The 25241-nt window shown below is 37.2% G+C and overlaps 2 protein-coding genes across 2 annotated transcripts in view; one reads left to right on the forward strand and one right to left on the reverse strand.

Annotated features, from left to right (window-relative positions):
- The window catches only part of AKAP17A (A-kinase anchoring protein 17A), an 81323-nt gene that overhangs the window by 19975 nt on the left and 36107 nt on the right, over positions 1–25241 (reverse strand). The gene's annotated exons all lie outside the window — the stretch shown is intronic.
- On the forward strand, positions 1043–18543 carry LOC113411742 (P2Y purinoceptor 8-like). The gene is made up of 4 exons (XM_087967089.1): positions 1043–1204; positions 2611–2730; positions 13271–13369; positions 15352–18543. The coding sequence occupies exon 4, from the start codon at positions 15383–15385 to the stop codon at positions 16439–16441; it is 1059 nt and encodes a 352-aa protein (XP_087823215.1). The 5' UTR covers positions 1043–1204; positions 2611–2730; positions 13271–13369; positions 15352–15382; the 3' UTR covers positions 16442–18543.

Below are 25241 nucleotides of genomic sequence, written 5' to 3' on the forward strand. Positions count from 1 at the left end.
AACAGGAAATCTACTGATCTGATGATAAGTACCATGGTAAGAGCAGTCCAGACCAAAAAACAGCGTAGAATAGAATAAGGGATTGATATCTCAAAATATATATTAAACTGGCTTCATTTCTACCTGTCTTTGGATAGGAACCAACAGCTTAAAATTGAAGTGGGGAAATGCCCTATCTAGATAATATATTAAAGTGTAAGATGTCACACTAAGAACAAAAGTAGGCATTGTCACGGCCATGATTTTTCCAGTTATAATATGATTATAAAAACTGAGTTAATGGATGGAATAAATGAGGAAAAATATTTGAATGCAAAATTGGAGAAGATGTTTAAGAACATCTTCGACCACAAGAAGAACAAATCAGCAGATACAAGGTGAAATAATTCTAGTAAGTAATGTTCAGTAGAACATTACAGTAGTAAGAAAGCAAAGCTGCTTGCTTGAAAGTCTTGAAAGGTAAGGCTTTTTGCTTGAGAGTCTATGCCTGTGATGGCGAACCTATGACATGTGTGCCACAGGTGGCACGCAGGGCCATTTGTGCCGGCACGTGAGCTGCAGGCAAACTTACCTCACTGATTTTCAGTGGGTTTGAGGCCTTTTTCGGCTTCCCAAAGGCTTGAGGAAGGCTTCTGCAGGCTTTGTAGGCCAAAAACTAGCCCTGTTTTGTCACTTCCTATTTTTCCAAAAATACTGAAAGTGATGAAACGGGGCTAGTTTTCGGCCTGCAAAGCCTGCAGAAGGCTGCAGAAGCCTTCCTCAAGCCTCTGGGAGGCCGAAAAAGGCCTCAAACCGGCCCAAAATCACCTGTGAGGCGCAGTGCAAGTAAAGGGGTGGCGGGGGGTGGGGGGATTGCATGCGCATACGTAGGGGGTGGGGGGGGACATGCATTGCCTTCTGGGTACCGGCATGTGAGTGCGAGCATGCAAGCGCGCACACAATTTTTGGCACAGGAGCCCAAAAAGGTTAGCCACCACTGGTCTATGCTGATCAACTGGCCCCCATCTTCATCCACATTTTTAATAAATCACTGGAGATGTGTTATGTCTTTTCTTGTTTCAAGTTCTCTACTATCATCCTGGTGCCCAAGAAAACTTCCATCAAGGAGCTGAACAACTACAGACCGGTTGCTATGACATCTGTAGTTATGACTATGCCTCACATTGGCCAAGCACTCTGTCAGTAGCTGCATAGAAATACTAAGGTAAGTGGAGCAATTTATGTGTGCTGCTGGGGCCTCTAACCAGCCAAGACCTCTTGGGATTGGTGGGGTGGAGTGCAGGCCTTGGTCTCCAATGCTGGGGCAGCTTTGCGTGCACCTGTAGGCTGAGTGGGTAGTTGAGATGACAGGAGAGAGAAATGCATGGGCTATTGCGGCATCCCTGTAGTCAGTTGTAAGGGCAGATGGACTATCAAATGCCTGAATTTACATCATGTGACTGTGGAAGGTGCTGCCATTGCCATTTCAATGTAGGTCATAAATCCCTTCATTCAGTACTGTTGTAAGTTTGAACCAGGGGTGGGATCCGACCGGTGTAACGACCAGTTCGGTGATTTTACATTTTGCTGAAGTGCTTCAATAAAAGGAAACAAAACCTGCACTTCATGTCTGGTATCCTTCATCAGCTTCAGCATCAGGTTCAGACCCAAACTGGGGACAATACTTTTTTATGCCACTAAAATAACAATAGCAAAGATAAAAAACAAAAAAACCCAGAATCTAAAGGTCCGATTCACGTTTTAGGATAATATAGGGGGAACTATTGAGCAACTCATTTTCCCTTTGTTATTGAAAGCAACATGAAGGCTCTAAGTACATTTCTTTAGTCTAGGACTTAATTGGCACTACTACTCTAGCTAATGGAGAAAATGACAGAAACCCTTTCCAAACTGAGCAGCAGGAAAATCAACTACCATTTTACCAATTCTAAAAATTGAGACATGAACGGAAGCCTTTAGAGCACTGCAGAGATTCTAGATTCTGTTATTCTAAGAAAATAAAACTAGTCCTGAACTATATGGAATTGATTTATTAGTCTGGTCTAACTTTTTGGGCTTACACCAATTGTACACATTTGAATGTGCTCCCCCTCCACCCTTTTACCTTCATGGAAAACATGGGAGAGATTTAGCTGAGATGTTTACTCAACTAATTTCATGGCACTGCTTAAGCCCTGCTTCTCTGACCATTGTCTTGGTAGCAGCTTTTCCTTCTTCAAAGCCATTCCCCATTCCTTCTACAGCATGGGTGTCAAACTCAATCGTGTTCACGTGACGTATTGCAAGGTGTCACAATGTTTTTTGCCATTGTGGAGCCAGGGTAGGCATGGCCTGCATCTGTCCCATCCAGCCCATGGGCCACCAGTTTAACACCCCTGTTCTACAATCACTGATTTAAAAAAAACAACCCTGTGTGTGTGTCAGTATATATTATGTCTGATATGTATTTTTTGCAGAACAGCCGCTTTTCATTGGAAAATAAAATAAAACTATCTCTTTGTCATTCCTACTCCAAATATAATCAATGTGCATAATTCTTTCCACCCATGCTAACTTAAGTTGACATTGAATACATTGTTCTTCTTATCCCTGATCTTCTCTTTTTCTCAGGCAAGAGGAGGTGATAATAACAAAGGAAAGGAAGTAGATGTTTTGCAATAAAGAACATATTGGTAATACAAGACACTTCATTGTAAAAATTTACAGAGTCAGAAGCAGATAAATAAGCAGGTGAGCTTGTTATTCTTTCAAGTGTTTAATGATTTTTTAAAAAAATATCTTAGTTTGTTACTTTTGTTTGCTAAAATGTTACATCATATAATCTACGTGTATGGCAACATTCAGTTGTGTCACACAGGCAAGCTGCTTTGGCATTGAAATATCTAAAAGGTAAGATCATGTAGTGAATATTTATATTCTTTAAAATGTGTGTTATGTGTTGCTACTAAAGCTGTTATACATGTCTAAGCCCACAGGTTTATGTGTACTTGTGTGTGTGACATTAAGTCCAACTATATCTGTCTGTCTGCTTATCTACCTATCTATCCATTGGAGGTTTCTTCAGCCAAACAACTTCAAGACATATTTGAAATTGCAACTGCCAGAATTTCAAATTCACATTTCAGTGCTAAATGTCATTGTGACAATTACTATACTCTTATTTAATAAACATTTAGAGGCATAAAACAGCTCTGTCATGTTTTGCTGATTAAGTCACACAAAGTATGCCATTTTTGCTCATTCAGAAACAGGTCTTTGTTGCATAAAACTCAGTCTGAAGAAATACTATTTCCTACAATCTTACCAGACTCCTCATTCTCTCCCTGTCCCCAATAAGTGTTGTATATTAAGGTATATATACCAATGATTATGACAGGGTTTTCTTTTCAGTATCTGATAGCTTTCTGAATTAATCAAATTTAAAACAAAACAGTAGCTAGAAACCTGGGGGTGGAAGGGAAAGGACATGAGAATCATTGCACAATTATTTTAAAGACCTGGAAAAATCGCTATGGATTTGTTAATTCTTTGGAAAGGATGGAGCTTAAGTGAAGGCAACTAATGAGAGGTGGCAGTGGTGGGAATGAACAATGACGTGAGGGAAGAGACAGATGGTGCTCTTGCTGCTGCTTCCTGTCACACCTCTGTCCATCCCTATGAGGTGAAGCATGAACTGTTTTGGAATAATGCTAAATCCATGTTCAAAAGAAATCTGAGCACCAGCTCTTATTTGGCACAAATGCTTTCAAAGGAAGCCTGATTACCAGAAGATATCAGCAGATGGCCAGACTTCTTTCAGACATGGATCAGTGCTATTCAAGAATATTGTAACCCTTTATTTATTTAATTGTTGTTAATCTTAATTTTAATGCTTTTAATATTTTTATATTTATAGTATGGTCTATATTACATAAGCCATAGAGGCACTCAAGATAGTGACATGGGCAGCATATTAATTTAATATGACAAATACATTTCATCTCTCTTGCTCTCATGTTTGGATTTCTTTGAATGTACCCACAAACAACATTTTTTCTACCCACACAATATTTTTATCATTTGACAAGCTAGGGGTGTCAAACTGGCGGCCCACAAGCCGGATGTGTCACACACAGGCCACACCTACCCCGTCTCTGCAAAAGCAAAAACATCATGATACATCATGTGACATGATCAAGTTTGACACCTGTGAGCTAGAAGGACAACAAGTTAGAAGGTTTTGAACAGCTAGAAGGAAAATACCTGCTTCACTGTCCTTAAGGTCTTGTGGGGCTAGTGAGGAGGGAAGGTTTAAGTTATTAGACCATCAGGTACAGTCATCAGGCACTGTGAAGCAGATGTTTTCCTTTTAACTGACGACGTTTGAGAAAAATGTAGGGAAACAAAGCTTAGGAGAATCTGCCAATCCCTGCCATCAATGTACCCCATATGGCACCATTTATCTGAGTTGTTTTATTTATTTATTAATCCAATTTATATAGCCGTCCATCTCATAAGAAGGGACAGTGGACAGTATATTTTTGGAAGCAGGATAAGTGGGGAAGCAAATGTTATACCAGTGTAGCTCATTCAGAAGAGCCCTGACCTATCAGTGGTAAATCAGTGGTAGCCACATGGATGTCTAGTAATCTACAGGAAGACCTCAAAGAGATCAAACCTTCATCCAGGCTGTGGTAGCTTCACAGTTTTGATGAATCTATCCAGAAAGGTACTTCAAAGCATTTTACTGAATAATTGCATGGGCCTAATCAGGCTATGGAATGGACTATGGAAGGACACCAATGTCTTAAATGCTTGTCTTTGGGCATCGGTTTCTACCTAGCTATTCCGCTAAAGATGTGATTAAGCTTGAGTTCTTTACTGCTGCTGAATTTCTTTTAGACTGTTCAAGTTGTTTTTGTAATTTGCTTTTCTAGGTCACAAAATACATTCTTTGTTAGCTCATAGCACCCAAAGGAGTGTTTTCAGCAGAAAAAACAGGATAAAAATCTTGAGGCTTCAAATGTATCACTTGAAGTGTCTTCCTGTTGATTTTGTTAGTAATCTTATCTACTAATCATCTGAGGTTTGATCGGGATGTTACTGCAATAGTGAATGTGGCATTTGTCTGAACAGGGTGTTGTTCTTCTCCTCGTACTTCAGTTTTTCCAGGGCATCCAACCATTTGGAGCTAGAGATCTTGTATAATCATGTATCAGGAGTTACTTTCAGACTTTCTGCAGGTACTGACTTATTCAGCATAATTTTGAAAATCTTTGGTTAGACAGAAGAGAAGAGAAGGGGAAGGGAAGGCTCCATCATTTTCTTTTTCTTTTTACAACCCTGTAATACCTTAATTCAGGGTAGAGCAGGGGTGAAATTCAACCGCCTCGCATCACCTCAGGAGAGGTGGTAGGGATGATTTGAATCAGTTGGCACTCAGTCCCTTTTAGAGACTGAGTCACACAAAGCCACTCCCACCAAGTTGGTAGGGAAAATTTTTGAATTTCACTCCTGGGGTAAAGTCAGGGAAATTGAATGGAGCTGAGCATTTACTGGCAGGATGTCCTTCCTGACACCCATGTAGAGTTTGCAGCAGATATTTTCTCTTTGCATCTGGAGAGTGAAAACATCTGCTGCTACTTAAGATTGAACTCTCAATTGTCATCACAGGACCACCATGCTGCTCAGGCCTATCATAACATGTTTTATTAATTTTCTGAGAAAATGTTACTGCACATAGGAATCCAAGTATTCTATTATAATTATTATAAGCAGAAAAGTGTTTCAAATCAAAAAGAAAAGAGGTCCAGTTGCTATGATTCAACTTCCGGACAGCTTTACCTGAATGACTGAGAATCTTCATCACCATATGTACTTAGGGATGTTCAAATGAGTATCAAATGAGTAAGCAGATCTTTACAAGAAAAAGGCAGGCCTGTTAAGAGAGATTTATCAAATAAATTGTTTATGCTGACTGACTTTGAGTATGGGCCCTAGTCTTTGGTATTGGGAAAATTTGGAAAGAAGTGGTCTGTAATAGGACATGAATGAGAGTGCTAATTGGCTCAATGTTTTCTCTGAAAGCTTTTGAATCCCTTGGGACAAGTAAAGCTATAGTTCACTCATAGAGGTATGGAATACTCATCCATTGTTAGTGAAATAGTGTGAGGAAAGAAGATGTCCCAATGCCATGTACATCACAACAACTTAGTTCCCATTTTTATTTTTTTTTATTTTCATTTGTTTTGCTTTTGCATGCAACAGTAACAGGAAAATTGGGTGATTTCTTAACATTTCACAATCATACTAAGCTCAGCAAATACATGGCAGAAATAAACAACAAGCCATACAAGCAATGTACCCCACTACCCTTGTTCTCACATTATATTCTAGCCTTCCTATCACATAAGTTCGAAATAAGCTCCAATAATACAAGTTACTTATTTAAAAATATACTTGGAATTTCAGTATTGGAATTAAATATTAACAGTCAATAGGGTGTCCCCAGATTTTTAATAAAATTATACATAAAAGTAATAATTTACACACAAACCCTTCTGAATTATATATGGAAAAGAAGATATGCAACATTACTTGATAAAGAAAAAGATTTTAGAATAGTTGTTAGCTGCAGCAATGAAGAAAAGTTTGTGGAGCCAAGTTACACATATGGATGGAATCGGGATTTCTATTTTAAAATTTCTTTTATTTTTATTAATAAAATTTATACAGGTAGTCTTCGTGTCAACTTTGCAATCGTTATTAAAAGCTGCCACACAGCTGCGGGGGATTGGAGTGGGCTGATGTTGTTTGAGTAGCTCTCAAGTAGACATAATAGATTCTTTATTAATTAAAGGTCATTGTGAATGGTGCAGGAAGAATTGGGACTAAAGGGGGGTTGGTTCACGTGATGTATGATGTGGGGAAAAGGGGATGGTTTGTAGTTTGTGTCCTTGTGGGAAGTCTGGTGGTGGGTGGGGAAACTTTAGTTTCATAATTCCACAGAGGTACCAAGTTTCTATTCTAATAAAAGTAATTTGAGATTATGGTTGTCTTGGAGTTACTAGTTGGAATGGATAATCTCTGGAACGCTGACACTTAGACTTACAACTGTTTATTATTAACTGTCCAAGGGCACTGAAAAAAGTGACTTATGACAGTTTTCACACCAACAACCATTGCAGCATCTCCATGGTCACATGATCAAAATTCAGGCGCTTGTCAACTGATTCATATTTATGATGGTTACAGTGTCCTAGGATCATGTGATCCCCTTTTGCGACCTTCTGACAAGTAAAATCAATGGGGAAGTCAGAGTCACTTCACAACCATGTTATTAACTTAACAACCGCCCTGATTCACTTAACTACAGTGGCAGGAAAGGTTGTAAAATGAGGCAAAATTCACTTAACAAATGTCTCAGTTAGCAACAGAAATTTGGGGATCAATTATGGTCATAAGTTGAGGACTATCTGTATTCAGTTAAATTAGGTTAAGCCTTTTTTATTTTTTTTATTTTTAAAAAAGTTACATTACATGAGGTGGTTTATAGAGAATGAATGAGAAGTGATTTACAAAACAAGTAACTTAAGGCAATGCAAATGGATTGAAAGGAGGAAGAAATAGAGGGATGCAGTTTTTGAGAATCTCTGTCATGCCCTTGTTAGAGTCAGACTCTGAGGGAAAGGAGGAACTGCCGACAGGGAGTGGAGATATGGCTCCGGAGGTTGTGGAGGAGGCTGGGGAAGGGCAGAGGCTGTCTGGGCAGTCAGAGAAAGAACCAGGCCCATCCCGTCTTCATCCTAGGACATGCAGGGAGGAACAGAGAAGGAAACAACAGCTTACGAGAGAGGAAGCAGTCATGATCCCCCTCGTTGGTTGCAGCTGGGGAGAATAGTATATAAGAGGGACGGTTAAAACACAGCGTTGCCAGAAGTAAAGCATGTGTTATTTTGGGCTGAAGTTATCTTGGTTGGTGTCCTTCCAACAGACTGTGCCTTGTTATCTCCTTGAAGTTGGTAATTACTTATCCTGGTCCGTTGTGGAAATTCCTTCATTGTAGTTTGTTTTAGTTTTTTTATTTAATCTCTATCTGCTCATTAAGTTTGGACTCTATTGCTTTCTTTTGAAGAGTATCTTTGAATAAGTTTTATCTCCAACTGAGAATTATTGAACAGTGGGGCCAAGTTGGAAGCATTAAAGGACATTTATTTACGTTTTGGATTTTGTTACATTTGTGTTACACTCAGGGTCATCACAATCTCCAAAAGAAGTAAGACCAAAAGATAAGGGTGGTATAAACTAGATGTCATTAGAAGTTTTTGCTTTGTCTCATTATTACTACTTACTATTTTGTTATGCTTTGCAACGCCCACAAAAGGTATAGCAAAGTATAAATGTAAGCTTATTTGGAGGATTATTCTACCATTACTCTATCATTTTTGTGTACTTCCTGTCTTATGATAAGAAAGGAGGGACACACAGAGATGCTGATTCATTTGCAGATTGTGCTTACAGGTAAACCTTGACTTACAACAGTTCATTTAATGATTCTACAAAGTTACAGCAGCACTGAAAAATGTGACCTAATGACTGTTTTGCATACTTAATGATTCTTGCAGCAGCCCCATGGTCATATGAGCAAAATTCAGTTGCTTGGCAACTGGTTCATATTTATGATGGCTGCGGTGTGTCAGGGCCATGTGATCAGGTTTTGTGTCCTTCTGACAGGCAAAGTCAGAGGGAAAGCCAGATTCACTCAACGACCATCCTACTAACTTTAACAACTGCAATGATTCACTTAACAACTATGGCAAAAAAGTCATAAAATGGGAACAAAACTCACTTAACAAGTGTCTCACATAAATTTTGGGCTTAATTGTGGTCGTAAGTCAAGAACTACCTCTATTATCTTTCTAATAGATAGTCCTGGATTTATGACTGCTTCCTTAACAACCATTCAGAATTACAATGGGCCTGGGACAGGTGCATTGTGGATCATAAAACACTTCTTTTTTACTATTGTAAAATTTTGTGCCCTTCCTTCCTCCCCATGGTCATGTTACCATATTTTGGGCACTTAACAATTCGGCTTGCCTTTACAACCAGTTGTAGCATCCCACAATCACATAACCATGATTTGTGATTTTTTTATGTGAGTTTCTGGCAAGAAAAAAAAAAGACCCCCACTGATTTGGGAAAATGGGTTTGCATTTATGACTGCATTGTTTGCTTAATTACACTGCAAAATAATTTGTTTAACAACCAATGCAAAAATGTGACAGAATTGGATCTGATCATGTGGGGCCTTGATTTATGACTGTAATGACTTTCAAGAAGAAATCTGGTCCCAGTTGTGGTTGTAAGTGGAGGATAACCTGTAGTTTCAAAAGTCATAGATAACATAACATCTGAGCCACCTAAGTCATTGCCCACATACTACTCAATGAACTAAAGAGTGCCACCCTGCACCTTTGTTATGAAGAAGCATTGCCTCAAAATAATTTTTCATGTTTGTGGGAAAGACCATCTGTTTTCATCCATGATGTATGAAATTTGCTCACCACAACAGATGCCGAGCAAAAGCTAAAATACATCAGATAACAGATAATACAGTCACATTTTATACATATAGAATAGAATAGAATAGAGTAGAATAGAATAGAATAGAATAGAATAGAATAGAATAGAATAGAATAGAATAGAATAGAATAGAATAGAATAGAATAGAATAGAATAGAATAGAATAGAATTCTTTATTGGCCAAGTGTGATTGGACACACAAGGAATTTGTCTTGGTGCATATGCTCTCAGTGTACATAAAAGAAAAGATACATTCATTAAGAGTCAAGAATCATCAGGTACAACACTTAATAGTAGTCATAGGGTACAAGAAGCAATCAAATCATACTAGGAATCGGTTCATATAAATCATAAGGATACAAGCGACAAAGTTATAGTCACAAGTGGGATGGGATGGGTGATAAGGAGTGATAAGAAGATTAATAGTAATAGTAGTGCAGACTTTGTAAATAGTTGGAAAGTGTTGAGGGGATTATTTGTTTAGCACAGTGATGGCATTTGGGAAAAAACTGTCCTTGTGTCTAGTAGTTCTGGTGTGCAGTGGTCTATAGCGTCGTTTTGAGGGTAGGAGTTGAAACAGTTTATATCTGAGATGTGAGGGGTCTGTAAATATTTTCAACCCTCTTTTTGACTCATGCAGTATACAGGTCCTCAGTGGAAGGGAGGTTGGTAATAACTGTTTTTTTTTTTTCTGCAGTCCTAATTATCCTGTGAAGTCTTTGTCGTGTTGGGTTGCAGAATCAAACCAGACGGTTATAGAGGTGCAGATGACAGACTCAATAATTCCTCTGTAGAACTTTATCAGCAGTTTGTTAAAGGTTGAACAGATAGCTTTTGTTTAGCACTAGTATAAGGCAGGAATCTGTGGCTCTTCAAACACTGATTCTTAGGACCTTTTCACCATTTTTGGCAACTCTGACAAAAGATGAAGAATTGCAATTAAGCAAAACTTAAATGCTACAGATTACTCATATCTAGATTAAGGGTCAGTCATCACTAACTCTCTTGCCTCGTTTTTTGCAATCATCCAGTTTCTAATTTTGTATACAGTAGGCAAGCAAGCAAATCAAAAGAGGAATACAGAATGAAGCATCTGCATCCTCATGTGAATTTTCTTTTCAGTAGTTGACAACTTATGAGTCAGCCCTGCATGAGACTATATCAGTCCTTTTTCCATCTTTTTCCGTGTAGGCATTCTTACAAAAATATTTCAATTTTTTTTATTTTTTAAAAGTATATTTCTGTTTTTATTGAAGGGTCATGGAAATCCTCCTGAAAACTAGAATGCAATCTGGGGTGGAATTAGAAAATGCCTGGCATTCTCCAAAACCTCTGACAACCACAATTGAGGCCCAAATTTTTGTTGCTAAGCAAGACGGTTGCTAAGTGACTTCTTCCCCATTTTATGAACTTTCTTGCCATAGACGTTAAGTGAATCACTGCAGTTATTCAATTAGTAACATGGTTGTTGAGTGAATCTGGCTTCCCCCTTGACTTTGCTTGTCAGAAGAAGATCACAAAGGAGGATCACATGACTCTGGGACACTGCAGCCATCATGAATATCAGTCAGTTGCCAAGTGTCCGAATTTTGATCATGTGACCAAGGAGATGCTGCAACGGTGTGAAAAACGCTCAGAAGCCACTGTTTTCAGTATCGCTGTAACTTGGAACGGTCACTAAATGTAGTGTTGTAAGTCAAGGACTATCTGAACTTCCAAAAAGTCACAGCTAGCATAGAGAGGAAATATAGGAACCCTACTTCAGAACATATGGGAACAAATATAATTCCACAGCAGTGGTGGGATTCAATTTTTTTTACTACCTGTTCTGTGGGCGTGGCTTGGTGGGTGTGGCAGGGGAAGGATACTGTAAAATCTCCAGTCAGAGGTGGTATTTGCCGGTTCTCCGAACTACTCAAAATTTCTGCTACCGGTTCTCCAGAACTGGTCAGAACCTGCTGAATACCACCTCTGTTCCACAGGCATCTAAAACTTACATAGAGGCAATAATTCACCTAGATGCATATTTCTGTGTAGTTATGCAGAAATCTCTTGATTTGCAATCTCTTGTTTAATGATGATTCAATATTATTATGGCTTTGGCAAAAAAGACTTATGACTTACATCTGTCGCATCACCCTCTGGTCACATAATCGCAGTTTGGATGTTTGGCAAAAAACCTCACATTTACAACTGGTTGCAGGATCCTAAGTCATCTAATCTCAATTTGTGGCCTTTTTTTTACTAATTTCAAGAATAAAACATTCATCATGGAAGCTGGGTTCACTAAATGACTGCACGATTTGCTTAACAACTGTAGTGATTCAGCTAATGACGCCATAAACATTTTAATAAAATCAGGTCCAACTTGACATACGATCTCAATGAGTTACAGCAGAAATTCTGGTTCTAATTCCGGTTTAAATCAATGATTATCTGTATTAGTTTCCTGTCACTCTAACTGCCAGTGTCAACTTTCTAGAAGCTGTGGTTTACCACAACTGTCCTATTACAACTTCAGTATATACAATGCTACAATAGCTATTGTGCTTTTTCCTACATCTATTGATTTTTCATAACATATAAAAAGTTGACTAATTATTCCAATTTACCTCATTTCATTTCCAAAATACCAAATGCCAAAACTCTCTGTGTAATCCATGAATTAATTCAGCAATTTAAGAAGTACAATTATATTTTGAAAAAAAGCAGGAAAAAATGCACATCATATTCTGGTAAAAATCATTCAAATGCTAAAATGCATAGCATGTCTCCTAAGTTGTTTTCCATATTTATATTTAAATTTTTTATTTTATTATATAAAATATAAAAATCCAAGAAAAAGGCTGGGGGAGAGAAAATAAGAAATTAAGGGCAGCAAAGTGACTGGGAAAAGGGGGTGTAGAATACAAGGAGGAAGAGAAAAAGAAAGAAAAGGGGGCATTAACTTCTATCTCTTCCTAGCTCAGTACAAGATAAACACACTCCAGCCTCAACTTTTTGCTTTTACATATTAATATATAAGTAGCCATTTCTATAACACCAAATCTTTCTAATCAACAAAACCAAGATCAAAGTTTCGTTTCTTTCCTTCACAAGCACAAATTACAGAAGTGATATCCAAATAAGAACATAATGTCAACTGTTATGTTCGGAAGGTCGGGCTCATTAAGACGAGAGACTTCGGTTCAGTAACAACAGCTCTTTATTTGTCGGCTAGAACACGCTCAAAGAAATAGCAGCTGCCGCGGCTCTTTTATAGAGCTTGCCGTGGCTTGGCAGCCAATGACACCGCTTCAAGTCTCCCGCGCTTGGTTTTGACCAATCGCGGCAGACTCTTAGCGAGCCAGTCATAATTGTCCTGGCTGTCCAATCAGGTAGCGGTTAAAACGGACCAATGGGAATGCAGGGTTTCAAGTCTGTGGATATGGAACATCAACGTTCCAGCAAACCTCCATTCCAATCAGTAACTCTGAGACAAACATATCTCAAAAGTACCTTTATTAACACCTGGCACATCTGTGGAATCCTGAATCTAAAAGTTTTCGGGCTTCCACAATTTCCCAAACTACAAATCCATCCCCCCTTGGTCGTCCTCACATCACACGGCCCAATCACGATCCGTCCAAAAGTAAGATCCTTATTTCATCCTGCGACATACTAAATTATCTTGAACTAACAAAAGAATTTTATTTTGTCTATTTAGAGCTACTTCATTGAAACCACCCCCTTCCCACTTTCTCAGGCTATGTGGAGTATGGAATATGGCTTCCGAAGCTGACACATATTTTCCTCTTTAAATAAGGTAATCAAGTTAACCATTCCTGCTTTGTTTTCCTTTCTATAGAAATAACACGTATTTCTATTTGCACCTAGTAATCTTTATAAATTGTCACCATTTTTATTTATTATAAGTTTATTATATTATTTCAAATTCTTTGGCTCTTTTTTCCTCTTTTACCCTCCCTTTTTCTTTCAAAGAACTAATTTAAAAAACAAAACAAAAAGGCACTTTTTTTTCTTTTTAAGTCAAAATTTTCTAATACACCTTATTCTTAACATACAAACTTTAAATTTCAATATTCCATTTAGCTTCCTCCCTCCAAACTACCCTTATAAGATAATTATTTTTTCTTTTATAAACATCCTTTCTAACATACAGAGTGTTTCTTTAAACAGATACATCATTTTATTTTACTTTGTCTTATGACAGGTACTCTCAGATACATTTTCAATAGCTTTTGCCTATTTTAAGAGTTGCTTAAGCATTATTTATATGTAAAAAAATACATTTGCAAATTTTAGGTTAAACCCTTCTTTCAGTTGCACAAATCAAGCAGAGAAAAGTACATCCTCATTCCAGGTAACTCCTTAAGTTTAAGTCACTCCTTCCAGCTTATCTTCATTGAGTAAACTTTTGTTCCCCTCTGGAAGCATCAAGGACTTTTAGTCCTTTCAATGGAAGATCTACCTGTTTTTCTGTGTATTGTGTATTGATCATAATATAGTAGCTCAATTTTTGGCTATACTTTTGGGGTGATTTATATCCATCCATCCACCCACTCCATAAATAACCTGTTTTTAAATTTTGGATTATGAACTGGTATTGAGTCTAACATCACAGTTAGACTCAAACTAATTTGATACTCAGGTGTACACCCTGAGGTTTTAGATCACCTTCCCAAGGTTTGTGGCCTTTGAAGGTTTGGAGATAATCCCACCCTCCCCAATCCTTCTTCAAATTGATCTGACATTAAAATTTCTATTTAAAAAAGCCAGAGAAAAAGCATCACATAATAAGGAATATCTAGATATTTTAATTTAAAGTAAATTAAAATGAAATTAAATGCAGGTAGCAATAGCACTTAGACTTACAAACTGCTTTACGATGCTTTACAGCCCTCTCTAAGCATTTTTACAGAGTCAGCATATTGCCCCCAACAATTTGGGCCCTCATTTTACCCACTTTGGAAGTATGGAAGGCTGAATCAACCTTGAGCTTGATGGGATTTTAACTGCCAAATTGCAGGCAGCCAGCAATCAGCAAAAGCAGCCTGAAGTACTGCACCAGGTCTCATGTTGTGCTATCTACAGAACACAGGTCAAAAGTAAAATGTGATCTTTCAAATATTTAAAAAGTCACAGTTAGGTGACTATTCTAATTCTAGATGTTACAGGTGAATATGATACTTTGACTTTGGCCATTAATTCCTGAACTGAATTATCTTTGATGTGATGATTTGTCAATACTTGGCAATAAATAATTTGGATCAATACAAATTTGATTATTGTTTTGAGTCACCTGTTTGAACCACATATCTAGAAAAGATTCATTCGGGATTTCCTTCCTTGTTTTTAAAACTATGCTTTTGTAACCAAAAATGGTTAACCAAGGCTTTGCTGTCAAAGGGCATTGTCCAATTTCCAAGAGAATAACAGAATTTGGAACATGACTTGGGACACTTAAAAGACATCTTAAAACATTCACCTGCAGTTGTGGTAGGTTGTTATTAACAAATGCCAACTAAATCAAAGTTCCACATAAAGTTTGAGATGCAATTTTGGTACTGAAAATTTCTATTGCTGCAGGAACTAATCTTCCTCCTTTTAAGTAAAAAAAAATGAAGCAAGAAGGTCATAATAGTTTTTGCTTTTAGAAGTAATCAGTAAATAGTTGAAGGAGAAATAGTTGGGTTTATTAAATATTACTATTAATTAAGAAATATTAATGTTTATATGTTGCAGCGAAGGGTTACTTCACAAGCCTGTATTTCTCCTTAAATCTAGAACTGAAGCTCCACTAATTTTCAGAAGAAAGATGGTTCAAAACGTCTCCCTTGCCATCACATCGGAGTTTGTGATGTCACATCTAAACAGTCCCAGAAATGTGACCAATGCCACACTGACTGCACTTCAGAGCCATGTGATGCAGACGATTTTGCCAGCCCTCTTCTTGCTCAACTGCTGCATCAGCATTCCTCTCAATGTAATCTCCTTGTGGTTCCTTTGTTGGTACTCAAGGCCTTGGACTCCCACCATTATGTTTTGCATTAATTTAAACATTGCAGACTTGCTCTATGGCTTCGTCCTCCCCTTTCAAATAGCCTACCATCTAAAGAAAAATAACTGGCCTTTTGGAGACGTCTTGTGTCAAATTGTCACCATTCTGTCATATGGGAACCTCCATTGTTCCATCTTAACCATGATGAGCCTTAGCATTGAGCGGTACCTAGGCATTGTTCACCCCTTGCGCTACAAAGCAGCGAAGCCAATTAGGGCCTCTTTCCTGGTGTGCATCAGCATTTGGGCCCTGGTTTTACTCACCCTTTTCCCTCTCATGCAGCATAAGCTCACCATTCATTTACAGCAGCTCCCTATCATCACCTGCTTTGATGTTTTGCCAAAAGAAATGTTTAGCTCCAAAGAAAAGTTTATTGCTTATTTTGGATCCCTGCTATTTCTATTTTTCTTCCTACCATTGATCATCATGGGGTTTTGCTACATCTCAATCATATTAACACTTCTCCATTCATCTTCTCAGTTCAGAGAGAGCAAGAGGCAGACTGTCTATTTTGTCATAGCGTTGCTATTCCTGATCACTGTTTGTTACCTCCCTCACATTGTCACATCAGTGATGCATTACATCCTCCTTTTCCAAAAGAAATCATTCTATGTGGAATACAAACTGTCACTTGCTACAGCCAGCTTTAATTGCTGCTTTGACCCATTTCTTTATTACTTTGGTTCCAAAGAGTTTCGACAAAAAATACAGAGGAAACTCTGCAGGTGCGTAGCAATAAATTTTGGTGAAAGTAGCCCAATTTTTTCACAGCATGACCTGCAAATCATTCCAGTGCAAGAAGCACCAAAGTTTTAGCAATAAACATATTTATTACAATAAATAATCAAGAAAAATATTAATTTAACAATTTATACTGATGGATCTGTTATTAACGGAGTGATTTGTTGTGTAGAAAGGAAACTTGTCAAGCCATTTTCTCAGAACATCATGGATTGCACCAAAGGATGTAGCAACTGATAGGTATGCTACATTCCTACAATACATGCTTTTTTAAAACTGAGGATAGTTAGAAAAAGCTCTGTATAGTAAATTTTGCGAATTGGTATAAAATTGACAATTGTCATAATATGACTGGTATCATTCAAAACATTGACACTCATATAGTTTAATTTTTTTAAAAAAAAGGTTTCTGGTCTTTATACTGAGATCTTAATTGAATATCCTTTATGATCATTAAATGCTATAGGGTTTTAAAAGTAATATTTAATAGGACAATAATCCATAGAAACAAGGTGCAACACTAAGTCTTTGTATGGCAGTTAGTTACTGTACAAAACAATCCCTCCAAAGTAGAAAAAAATGTGATATTGTGTTATTTTTAATATTTCTGTTATCCAAACATCAAAATAATACAACTCTGAAATAGATTTACTGTTCTAGGGAACTGTTGATTTAGAACTGCCTGTTCATTACGGGATTAAAAGACATGCTTGATGAGATAAACTTGACCAAAATGAGGTGGCATCATCATCATCATCATCATCATCATCATTATCATCAATTTAATATACAGTATATGGTGCTTGACTCCTAGCTACTCTGGTTGATTATCCCCTATGAACAATAATGTCTCATTTTAAGTATATTTGGGTGGTCTGTAGTCCAAGATCCCTTCCTACTTTGTTAGTCTGTTCTGTAATTCCACTTGGATCAGGGTAAAAGTGTTCACTAGCAGTATTGAAGAAAGCACCATCCTGAAAACAGCCAGATATTTAACTAATTAGTATTTCTTGCATTTGAATTTCTTTGGATTGTTTTTGTAATATGACGTGATTTGGTTAGATTTCTTTTAACATGCACTCTTTCTATGAGATACTTCTGTTGACAATTTTCATTGAGGGTTGATGAAATAAAGTTTGTGTTACCTAGACTTCATAGAAACCATGCATACACTGTTATATATTATTTGAATAACAATATATAAACAAATACTCTATGGGCAATAACCCTAAAGTCGTCAGTCACTATCTGAGCTCCCAAAATATATATATTAGAAGTAGGAGTCATCTACATATTGGACAACAACCCATATTTATATGGTAGGTAAAATTGATCATTAAAATCAACTTTTTATGTTTCAAATTACAAAAGAAATCATCCCAAATAGATTTGTTAGCTGTTTTATTCCATGTTAAAGAAAATTTTAGCAATATCACTTAGACTTATATACCCTTTCACAGTGCTTCACAGCCCTCTGTAAGTGATTTTACTGAGTCAGCATATTACCCCCAGAAATCTGGCTCCTCATTTTATTGTCCTCAGAAGGATGGAAAGCTGAGTCAGCCTTGAGCCTGGTCAGATTCGAACCACCAAATTGCAATCAGCCGGCAGTCGGCAGAAGTAGCCTGCAGTACTGCATTCTAACCACTGCTCTACCGTGGCTCTTAAACTGCAAATTAATAAATGCATAAACATGCTAATCCATCAATCGTGATTTTTCAAACCATAATGGCTGGGTTCACACAACTTTCTTATATCCCGTTCTACCAATAACTTTATAGTTTAGCATTTTGCATGGATAAAACCACTTTTAGTTAAAGTGATACAAGAATAGGTAAAAGCTTTGAGTTTAGATTGGATCAACTCTGCTTGGTACAAATTTTTATTTAAATTGTGGATAAGGTCCAGAGGCATTAATATCTATTGATGTTATGCCACTGATGTCTGAAATTAAGTTCAGTTTGGCATATATACTTTTGGAAAAAGTACCAGAGTATTTGGAGATCCATTTGAAATAAAATATTTCACTGTTTTCATGATTTCTGTCTCAGTACAAACATTGGATCATTTACCTGAAAATTTTATTTATAAATGTACTCTAAATATATCATATTAAGCTTGCCCTTATTTTTCAGTTGGTTATAAAGTGGAATATTTTATAAAGTTGCCTTATTTTACTACAGTGCTATCCTTGTGTTATGCTAACTAATTGTGAAAAGGTTTATTTATTAAACATTTGACAAGTTACTCTAACTTATGACTAGACATAGGCAAGCACTTTGTTCATCCAAAATAGTTCTTCCAACCATTACATACACCTGCAAATATATTGAGAATTGAATACTTCAGCAGGCGTATTAACTTGGGAAGTGAATAAGGAAGATGACATTGATGGAAATGTGTAAACACTTTCAAGGTTCTTTTCAAGTTTAGAACAATGAAATAACATTCAGAAGAGCCTCAAGCAGATGCCACCTTAATTCATTTATCCCTAGAGAAGCAGCTGCCTATAAGATAACTTTTGTTAGTGTTTGTATTACCTGAAGAAGATGACTGTGAAATGGCATTGATGAGTGAAAATTGGGTTCCTATATCACTCTTATTTTGGGCTTCTCCAGAGAACTGATAAAGAGACACCATTATATCAAGATTGCATGGTAAAGTAAGGGAAGGGAAGGAGAGGGAAGGGGAAGAGAGGGAAGGGAATGGGGAGAAAGGGAGAGAAAGAGAGAGAGAAAGAGAGAAAGAAAGAGGAAAAAAGAAAGATCAAATTAACATTTATTAGAGCAGTAGATGAACTGGTGACAAAAATGAAAATATTAAATAAAATGATCCATAAGTGAATGAATTACTGTATAATAAAAGGATTAAATAAAATGATTTAAAATTATTAAATCAAAACAATCAGAAATAAAGCATAGTCCAGGATAAGCATATTAATTCAAATTTGGTAAATATAATTAATAGAAAGACATTATAAAGAGTAAAAAAAAATTTTTACTCCACCTAAGAAAATTCAAAGAAAATAGTGCTTTTTCATCCCTGGAGAAGGAATTGAGCAGCATGTTCCATAGCTTACAAGAAAAAGAAAATAATAATTTCCTCACTTCTGTATCAGTATTTTTATAGACATTATAGTCTTACATGAAATATTGGTTAATTTAGATCCACTTAAAGCAGGCACATGGTTTGTATAAAATCTGAGGTGCTGATTGAGCACCATAAATAGATATTCAGCGTTCCATAAGTATGGTATTCTTTTTCACTTAATTACAACTTTTAGTATTTTTAATAAGCACTTATATCTACTCCTCTTCACTTGTACAAAGCCAGTATCTACTTTTTATACTTTCCCTATGTTTTCATAATTTCTATACTTTAATTTTGACTCTGTGGATTATTTCCATTTTTTAATGTATTTATTTCTTCATTTATTTATATCCCACCTTTATTATTTTTACAAATAATTCAAAGCAGGAATATATCCCTCACCTCTTCCTCCCCCTATTTTCATAACAATCACTTGTGAGGTGAGTTTAGCTGAGAGAGTAACTGGCCAAGTCCACCCAGGTAGCATTTATGGCTAAGGCAGAACTTGAACTATAATGTCTTTGCTTTCTAGCCAGATGCCTTAATCACTAGACCAAACTGACTCTCATATAATCATATATCTTCCTATCTTAATATGGTTATAAATGCTGTAGTTCTCATTGTATTGTGTTGTAAGTATACAAAATATGCATTATATTTTTTCAAATCTTGTATTGTCATGCCCTTTCTTCCATGGTTTATTTCATATGATGTCTACCAATCCCTGTGCAGAGAAGTAAACCTGAAGAAAATTTGTTATCTCCACCTATCCCTGACATATCTATATTCTGGGTTGCTGCTTGGTGGTAGTACTTTGTTCTGCTCTGGCATGAGCAAGACCTGTTAAATAAAGTCACTGCTTAATTTTCCAACTTTGTTGTCCTTCATCTATTTATTTATTTTGCTTGTTTATTTATTTTGATTGGCTGCCCAGTTCCAATGGACTCAGAAAGGTGTACAGTAAAAAAAACTAGAGAAAACAAAAACAACTAAACCCATTAATTTAAATGGGCAGCACAAATAACAGTAGCCTAATATCAACCAAACAAAACAGGGACCATTAAACAAATAATAAACATTCAACCTCAGGCATAGGGCCAAAGTCAGGTTGTCAAAGCTTACTGGAAATCCACAAGACAGAAATTCATGTTTCTCAATGTTGCCAACCAGCAGGAAACCATCTACCAACCATAACACTGCTGTGATTGGAGGATAGTTGTGACAGACCTAAGTATTTAGCAATCTTCAGAACCTAGCACTTTCCCAAGTCTGTCAAAAAGTGAATCTGTGGATGGAGAGAGCCAAGCACTTCCCATTAAGCAGGCAAGGCTCTTCAGGTTATTCACCAAATAACTCACCCTATCCTAAATATTCACTCTCTGGTTCTCCTACTGGATAACTGTTCAGAGATATGGCTGTATCCAACAAAGCAATGAAACTGGCTATGCACCCTCCACTACACAGATCAGGTATCATATGGGCTTGCAGATGGTCCATGAGTGGTGAGATACCCCCAGTGGTGGGATTAATTTTTTTTTCCCACTACCGGTTCTGTGGGCGTGGCTTGGTGGGCATGGCAGGAGAAGGATACTGTAAAATCTCCAGTCAGAGGTGGTATTTGCCGGTTCTCTGAGCTACTCAAAATTTCCACTACCAGTTCTCCAGAACTGGTCAGAACCTGCTGAATACCACCTCTGGATCTCCCTGATAAAATAGGAGAATATTTCCTTGTTTCACTGGCCAGCATCCCCACCTCTTGGATCAGATGTAGGGCAGGTCTGAAGAATAATAATCATGACAATATTTTGTGTTGATAATAGTTAATATAAATTAAAAGAAAAATATATACATTATGCCTCCTTTGATCACTGGGTCCTTCAGATAACAGTGGAGAGTCCTGGACCTTTTCCATGAAGATCTCTGAGAGCTTTGCCAGGGCATTTTATAAATAAGGACCACATGGACCACATTTTTTGTGACAAATTCGTAAATGGTGTACCAAAAGTGCATAGAGAAAAAAAGCAGTAACCATGGGAATAAAAGCATTCTATTCTATTTGTTGGAGTTCGGGGGCATATGCCCGGTTAAGAGATTATACAAAGCTGGCAACTAGGACTAATAATTTAGAGGAAAGGGATGGGGGAAATCAAAATGATCTGGACAGATTACAGCAGTTGGCTAAAATAAATAGGATGGAATTTTACAGGGATGAATGTAAAGTTCTGCATCAGGGTTGAGAAATGGAAAGCAGAGGTATAAATCGGGAAAACATGGCTTGGCAGCAGTGCAGGTTAGTAGAATGTTCTTTCTGATCCCAGGTTGAGCTAGCAATGTGATGTAGCAGTTGAAAAGATAAATGCATTTTAGGAGCATAGATCATGGGAAGTAATGGTCCCCACTCTACCCTGGCCTGGTTAGATTCCACTTGGAATACTGTATCAATTATGGACAGTCCAGTTCAAACAGGGCACTGATAAACTGGAATAAATTCAGAGGGAGGCGATCAAGAGAGTGAAGGATCTGTAAACTCAGACCTTCCAGTGTTCCCTGGAAATAAGACCCTGTCTTATATTTTTTTGCCACCCAAAAGGTACCAGGTCTTATTTTCGGGGAATGTCATCCACTGACTAACCTCACTTGTGCGTGTTGCCCCCGGCCTCCTTTTTTTCTATCAGAGGCCTTCAGGAACATCTTCTGTGACTGGCAAGGCTTTCCTGAAGGTCTCTACAGCTGATAACAGAGCTTCATATCAATCCGGAGCTTTGTTATCAGCTACAGAGGCCTTCAGGAAAGCCTTGCCAGCCTTGCTGGCTGCAGAAGAAATGGGCCAGCAAGGCAGGTGTCAGGGTGTGCATGGCCTGGCTACAACTGTCTAAAGGTAAGTAGTAGGGCAGCTCCACCCCACCCTAGCTTAATTTTTACCTGTGCACTCAGGAGTGGATGGGATCTTAATTAGGGCTTATTTTGGAGATAGGGTTATATTGGGCGCACATGTAAAAATCAAGCTAGGACTTACTTTCAGCATATTTTGGGGGAAATGGTAATGAGAAAAGATTAAAGGTTTAGCTTGTGGAAGAGAGGAGACAGGGGAGACAGGATAGCAATTTGGAAATATCTGCCATAAGAAAGGGGTACTAACTAGGTTTACACAAAGAAAGACCACAACCAATGGGCTAAAACCACAAGGCAGCATGGGTGGGATGCTACCAGTTCTGCCTGGTTCTAAAGAACAGGTAGCTCTGAAGAGCAGCAGACACCGAACCAGTTCTGTGTTTGCTGCTGTTTGGCTCACCTGTTCGCCCGGGCTCTTACCTGTCCTTTATTTCCTGCTTTTTCAACCTCAGCTGCTTTGCGCAGCACAGCTGAGGTTGAAAAAGCAGGAAAAAGCAGGAAAAAAGAGGCTTTTCTAATTCTGCACACCTGCACGCAGCGCTTTTCAGCTGTCCGGGTGGCACAACTTAAGGTATTTTTACACACACGTGCACAAAATGTATTCACCGAACCAGTAGTAACACTGGTTGAATCCCATCCCTGCAAGGCAGGTTTAAGCAATAGATACAAAAGAACATTCTAAGCATTAGAGCTATTAGCTATCACTGTTGTTCTGAGAAAGTGAGAAAATAAGGCAACTTTTTGCCACAGCTTCTTAAATACAAAGGCTACATGAAAAAGAAACTTTGTGGATCAAAATGTATTTTGTCAAGTATTTAAACATTTTATCTCATGTTCTACCTATTTCTTATTTCTCAAGATCATGACTGAAAAACAACAGAAGGAAGGAAACACCACACCCAGTAACAGAACTTAGTTTCTGAATCCGTTCTTTGAGTTACATGTATTGAAACCTCAATACTGTCACCCATTGTCCAAATATATCTTCTTCACAATAAAGCCGTTAATCAATTAACTTTAAAATACACATAATTTATAAACTCATTTTTGTGAACTACCATTTTGTTCTGACCAACCTTCATTTTATAGACTGGTGTTCATTAAGTATTTAAGATTTGCCAGTTAAATAGATGTTTTACTGAAAATGATTCCATGTACATCGATTATACAATGATGCAAATCATGAAAATTGACACAAAATATGTACATTCAGATTTAACACACATTTAGGTTTAATGGACATTCCCTTCTCCAAACTGTTCATTAAATTGATGTTTTATTATTCTGCATATTATTTTCAATCCTGCTTCTTATATACTTTACAGAAAAGATTCTAGTCTGCAGTTTATGCTTTCCGGGATACCATGTGGGGTGTTCATGCTTAAGTGATGTCATTATATATAAAGCATCAAAAGGAGAATATTTTGAAGTATGATCATTTATTTATTTATTTAGAAAATTTATAGGTCACCCATCTTACCTCAAGTACCTAAGTAAGATACTACCTAGCAAGATGTAGCAGTTAAAAAGATAAATGCATTAATAGGAGCACAGGTCATGACTAGTAATTGTTCCAATCTACTCTGATTATATGGTCTATGTCAATATAGTGCCACTAGAATATAATCCTAAACCTTACGTAGCTTTTTCTCTGGTAATATTACACTACTAACTAGAGCATACAAAACTTTTGCTAGACCAATACTCAAATACAGCTCATCAGTCTGGAACCCACATTACGTATCTGATATTAACACAGTTGAGAAAGTCCAGAAATGTTTCCAAGCAAAGTACCAAGCAAAGATGAGTATTGGAACAATATTTCCATGTCAAAATGTGTTGAGTACCAAATTCGACAAGTTTGGTAGCAGTTGATTACCAAGGTATCACTGTATATTAGGTAGATTGAACAAGGCTTTGAAAGAAGCATTGTCTACTATATGACGGGAAAACATTCTCAAAGATCTCTGGAAATATTTGAATCCATTAACCTCAAGAATAGATTCCCCCATATTAAAAGTGGAAGGGGTTTAATAAATGCCATGTTATTTGATGATGGTAAAAGACAGATTGTAAATCCCTCCTGTCTAAGCCACCATTTTCCAGTATAACACAACAAATTACAAGACCTTCTATGTCTGCTGGGTCAGTGACAAGTTGAGACAATCCTGTAATGTCAACGGATTATTTGAATTATGTGCTGTACCAAATAAAGTAGCCTCAGCATTGATCCTAAAACTCCTATATATAAGACAATGACAATTAGCCTAGGAGTGAAGACCCACATTATACCTACCAACACACAGCAGTACAAGGCGTGAGAAGAGACCTGATTCTGATACACTTGTTCTGATTTTCCAATGCAAAATACAAATATTCTAAACTGGTACTCTCACAGACTAGAACTGTAGAGACTGAAAGAATCACTACATATTTGGAATACCAAAACAATGATCAAGAACAATAGCATGTAAGATAACACTTTCTTTGTTATTGAAGAATGAATCCAATAACTCCGCTCTTCATGATAAGGGGACAGTGTGTTATAGGTAAGAGTTGTAGATTTACTTTGTGCCCATCTTTGTCAAAGAGTCTGCTAACCTTAGAATGTTTTCTACCAGCCTTTTCCCCCAAGCACACATGTGTGTTATAGATACCTCTTGTTAGGATGCAGTTGTCAGGTTGCTAGGCTTTGCCTAGCCCAATAATATTTTTCCAATAAATAAATCTCCTTTCTATTATAGCTGTAAAACCTGCTTCACTGATTTTTGCACATGTTATATTCCCATTCATTATCACACATGCAGAGAATGCTTCATCAGATATATCCAGCTTTTTGTTCCATTTAACCTTCTAAAAAGTTTTTTTTTTTAATTAAAAATGTATGGCATGG

Source organism: Notechis scutatus, chromosome 5 (genome assembly GCF_049901735.1).
Source record: "Notechis scutatus isolate UNSWTSFEM ecotype Mainland chromosome 5, rNotScu1.2, whole genome shotgun sequence".
Lineage (NCBI taxonomy): Eukaryota > Metazoa > Chordata > Lepidosauria > Squamata > Elapidae > Notechis > Notechis scutatus.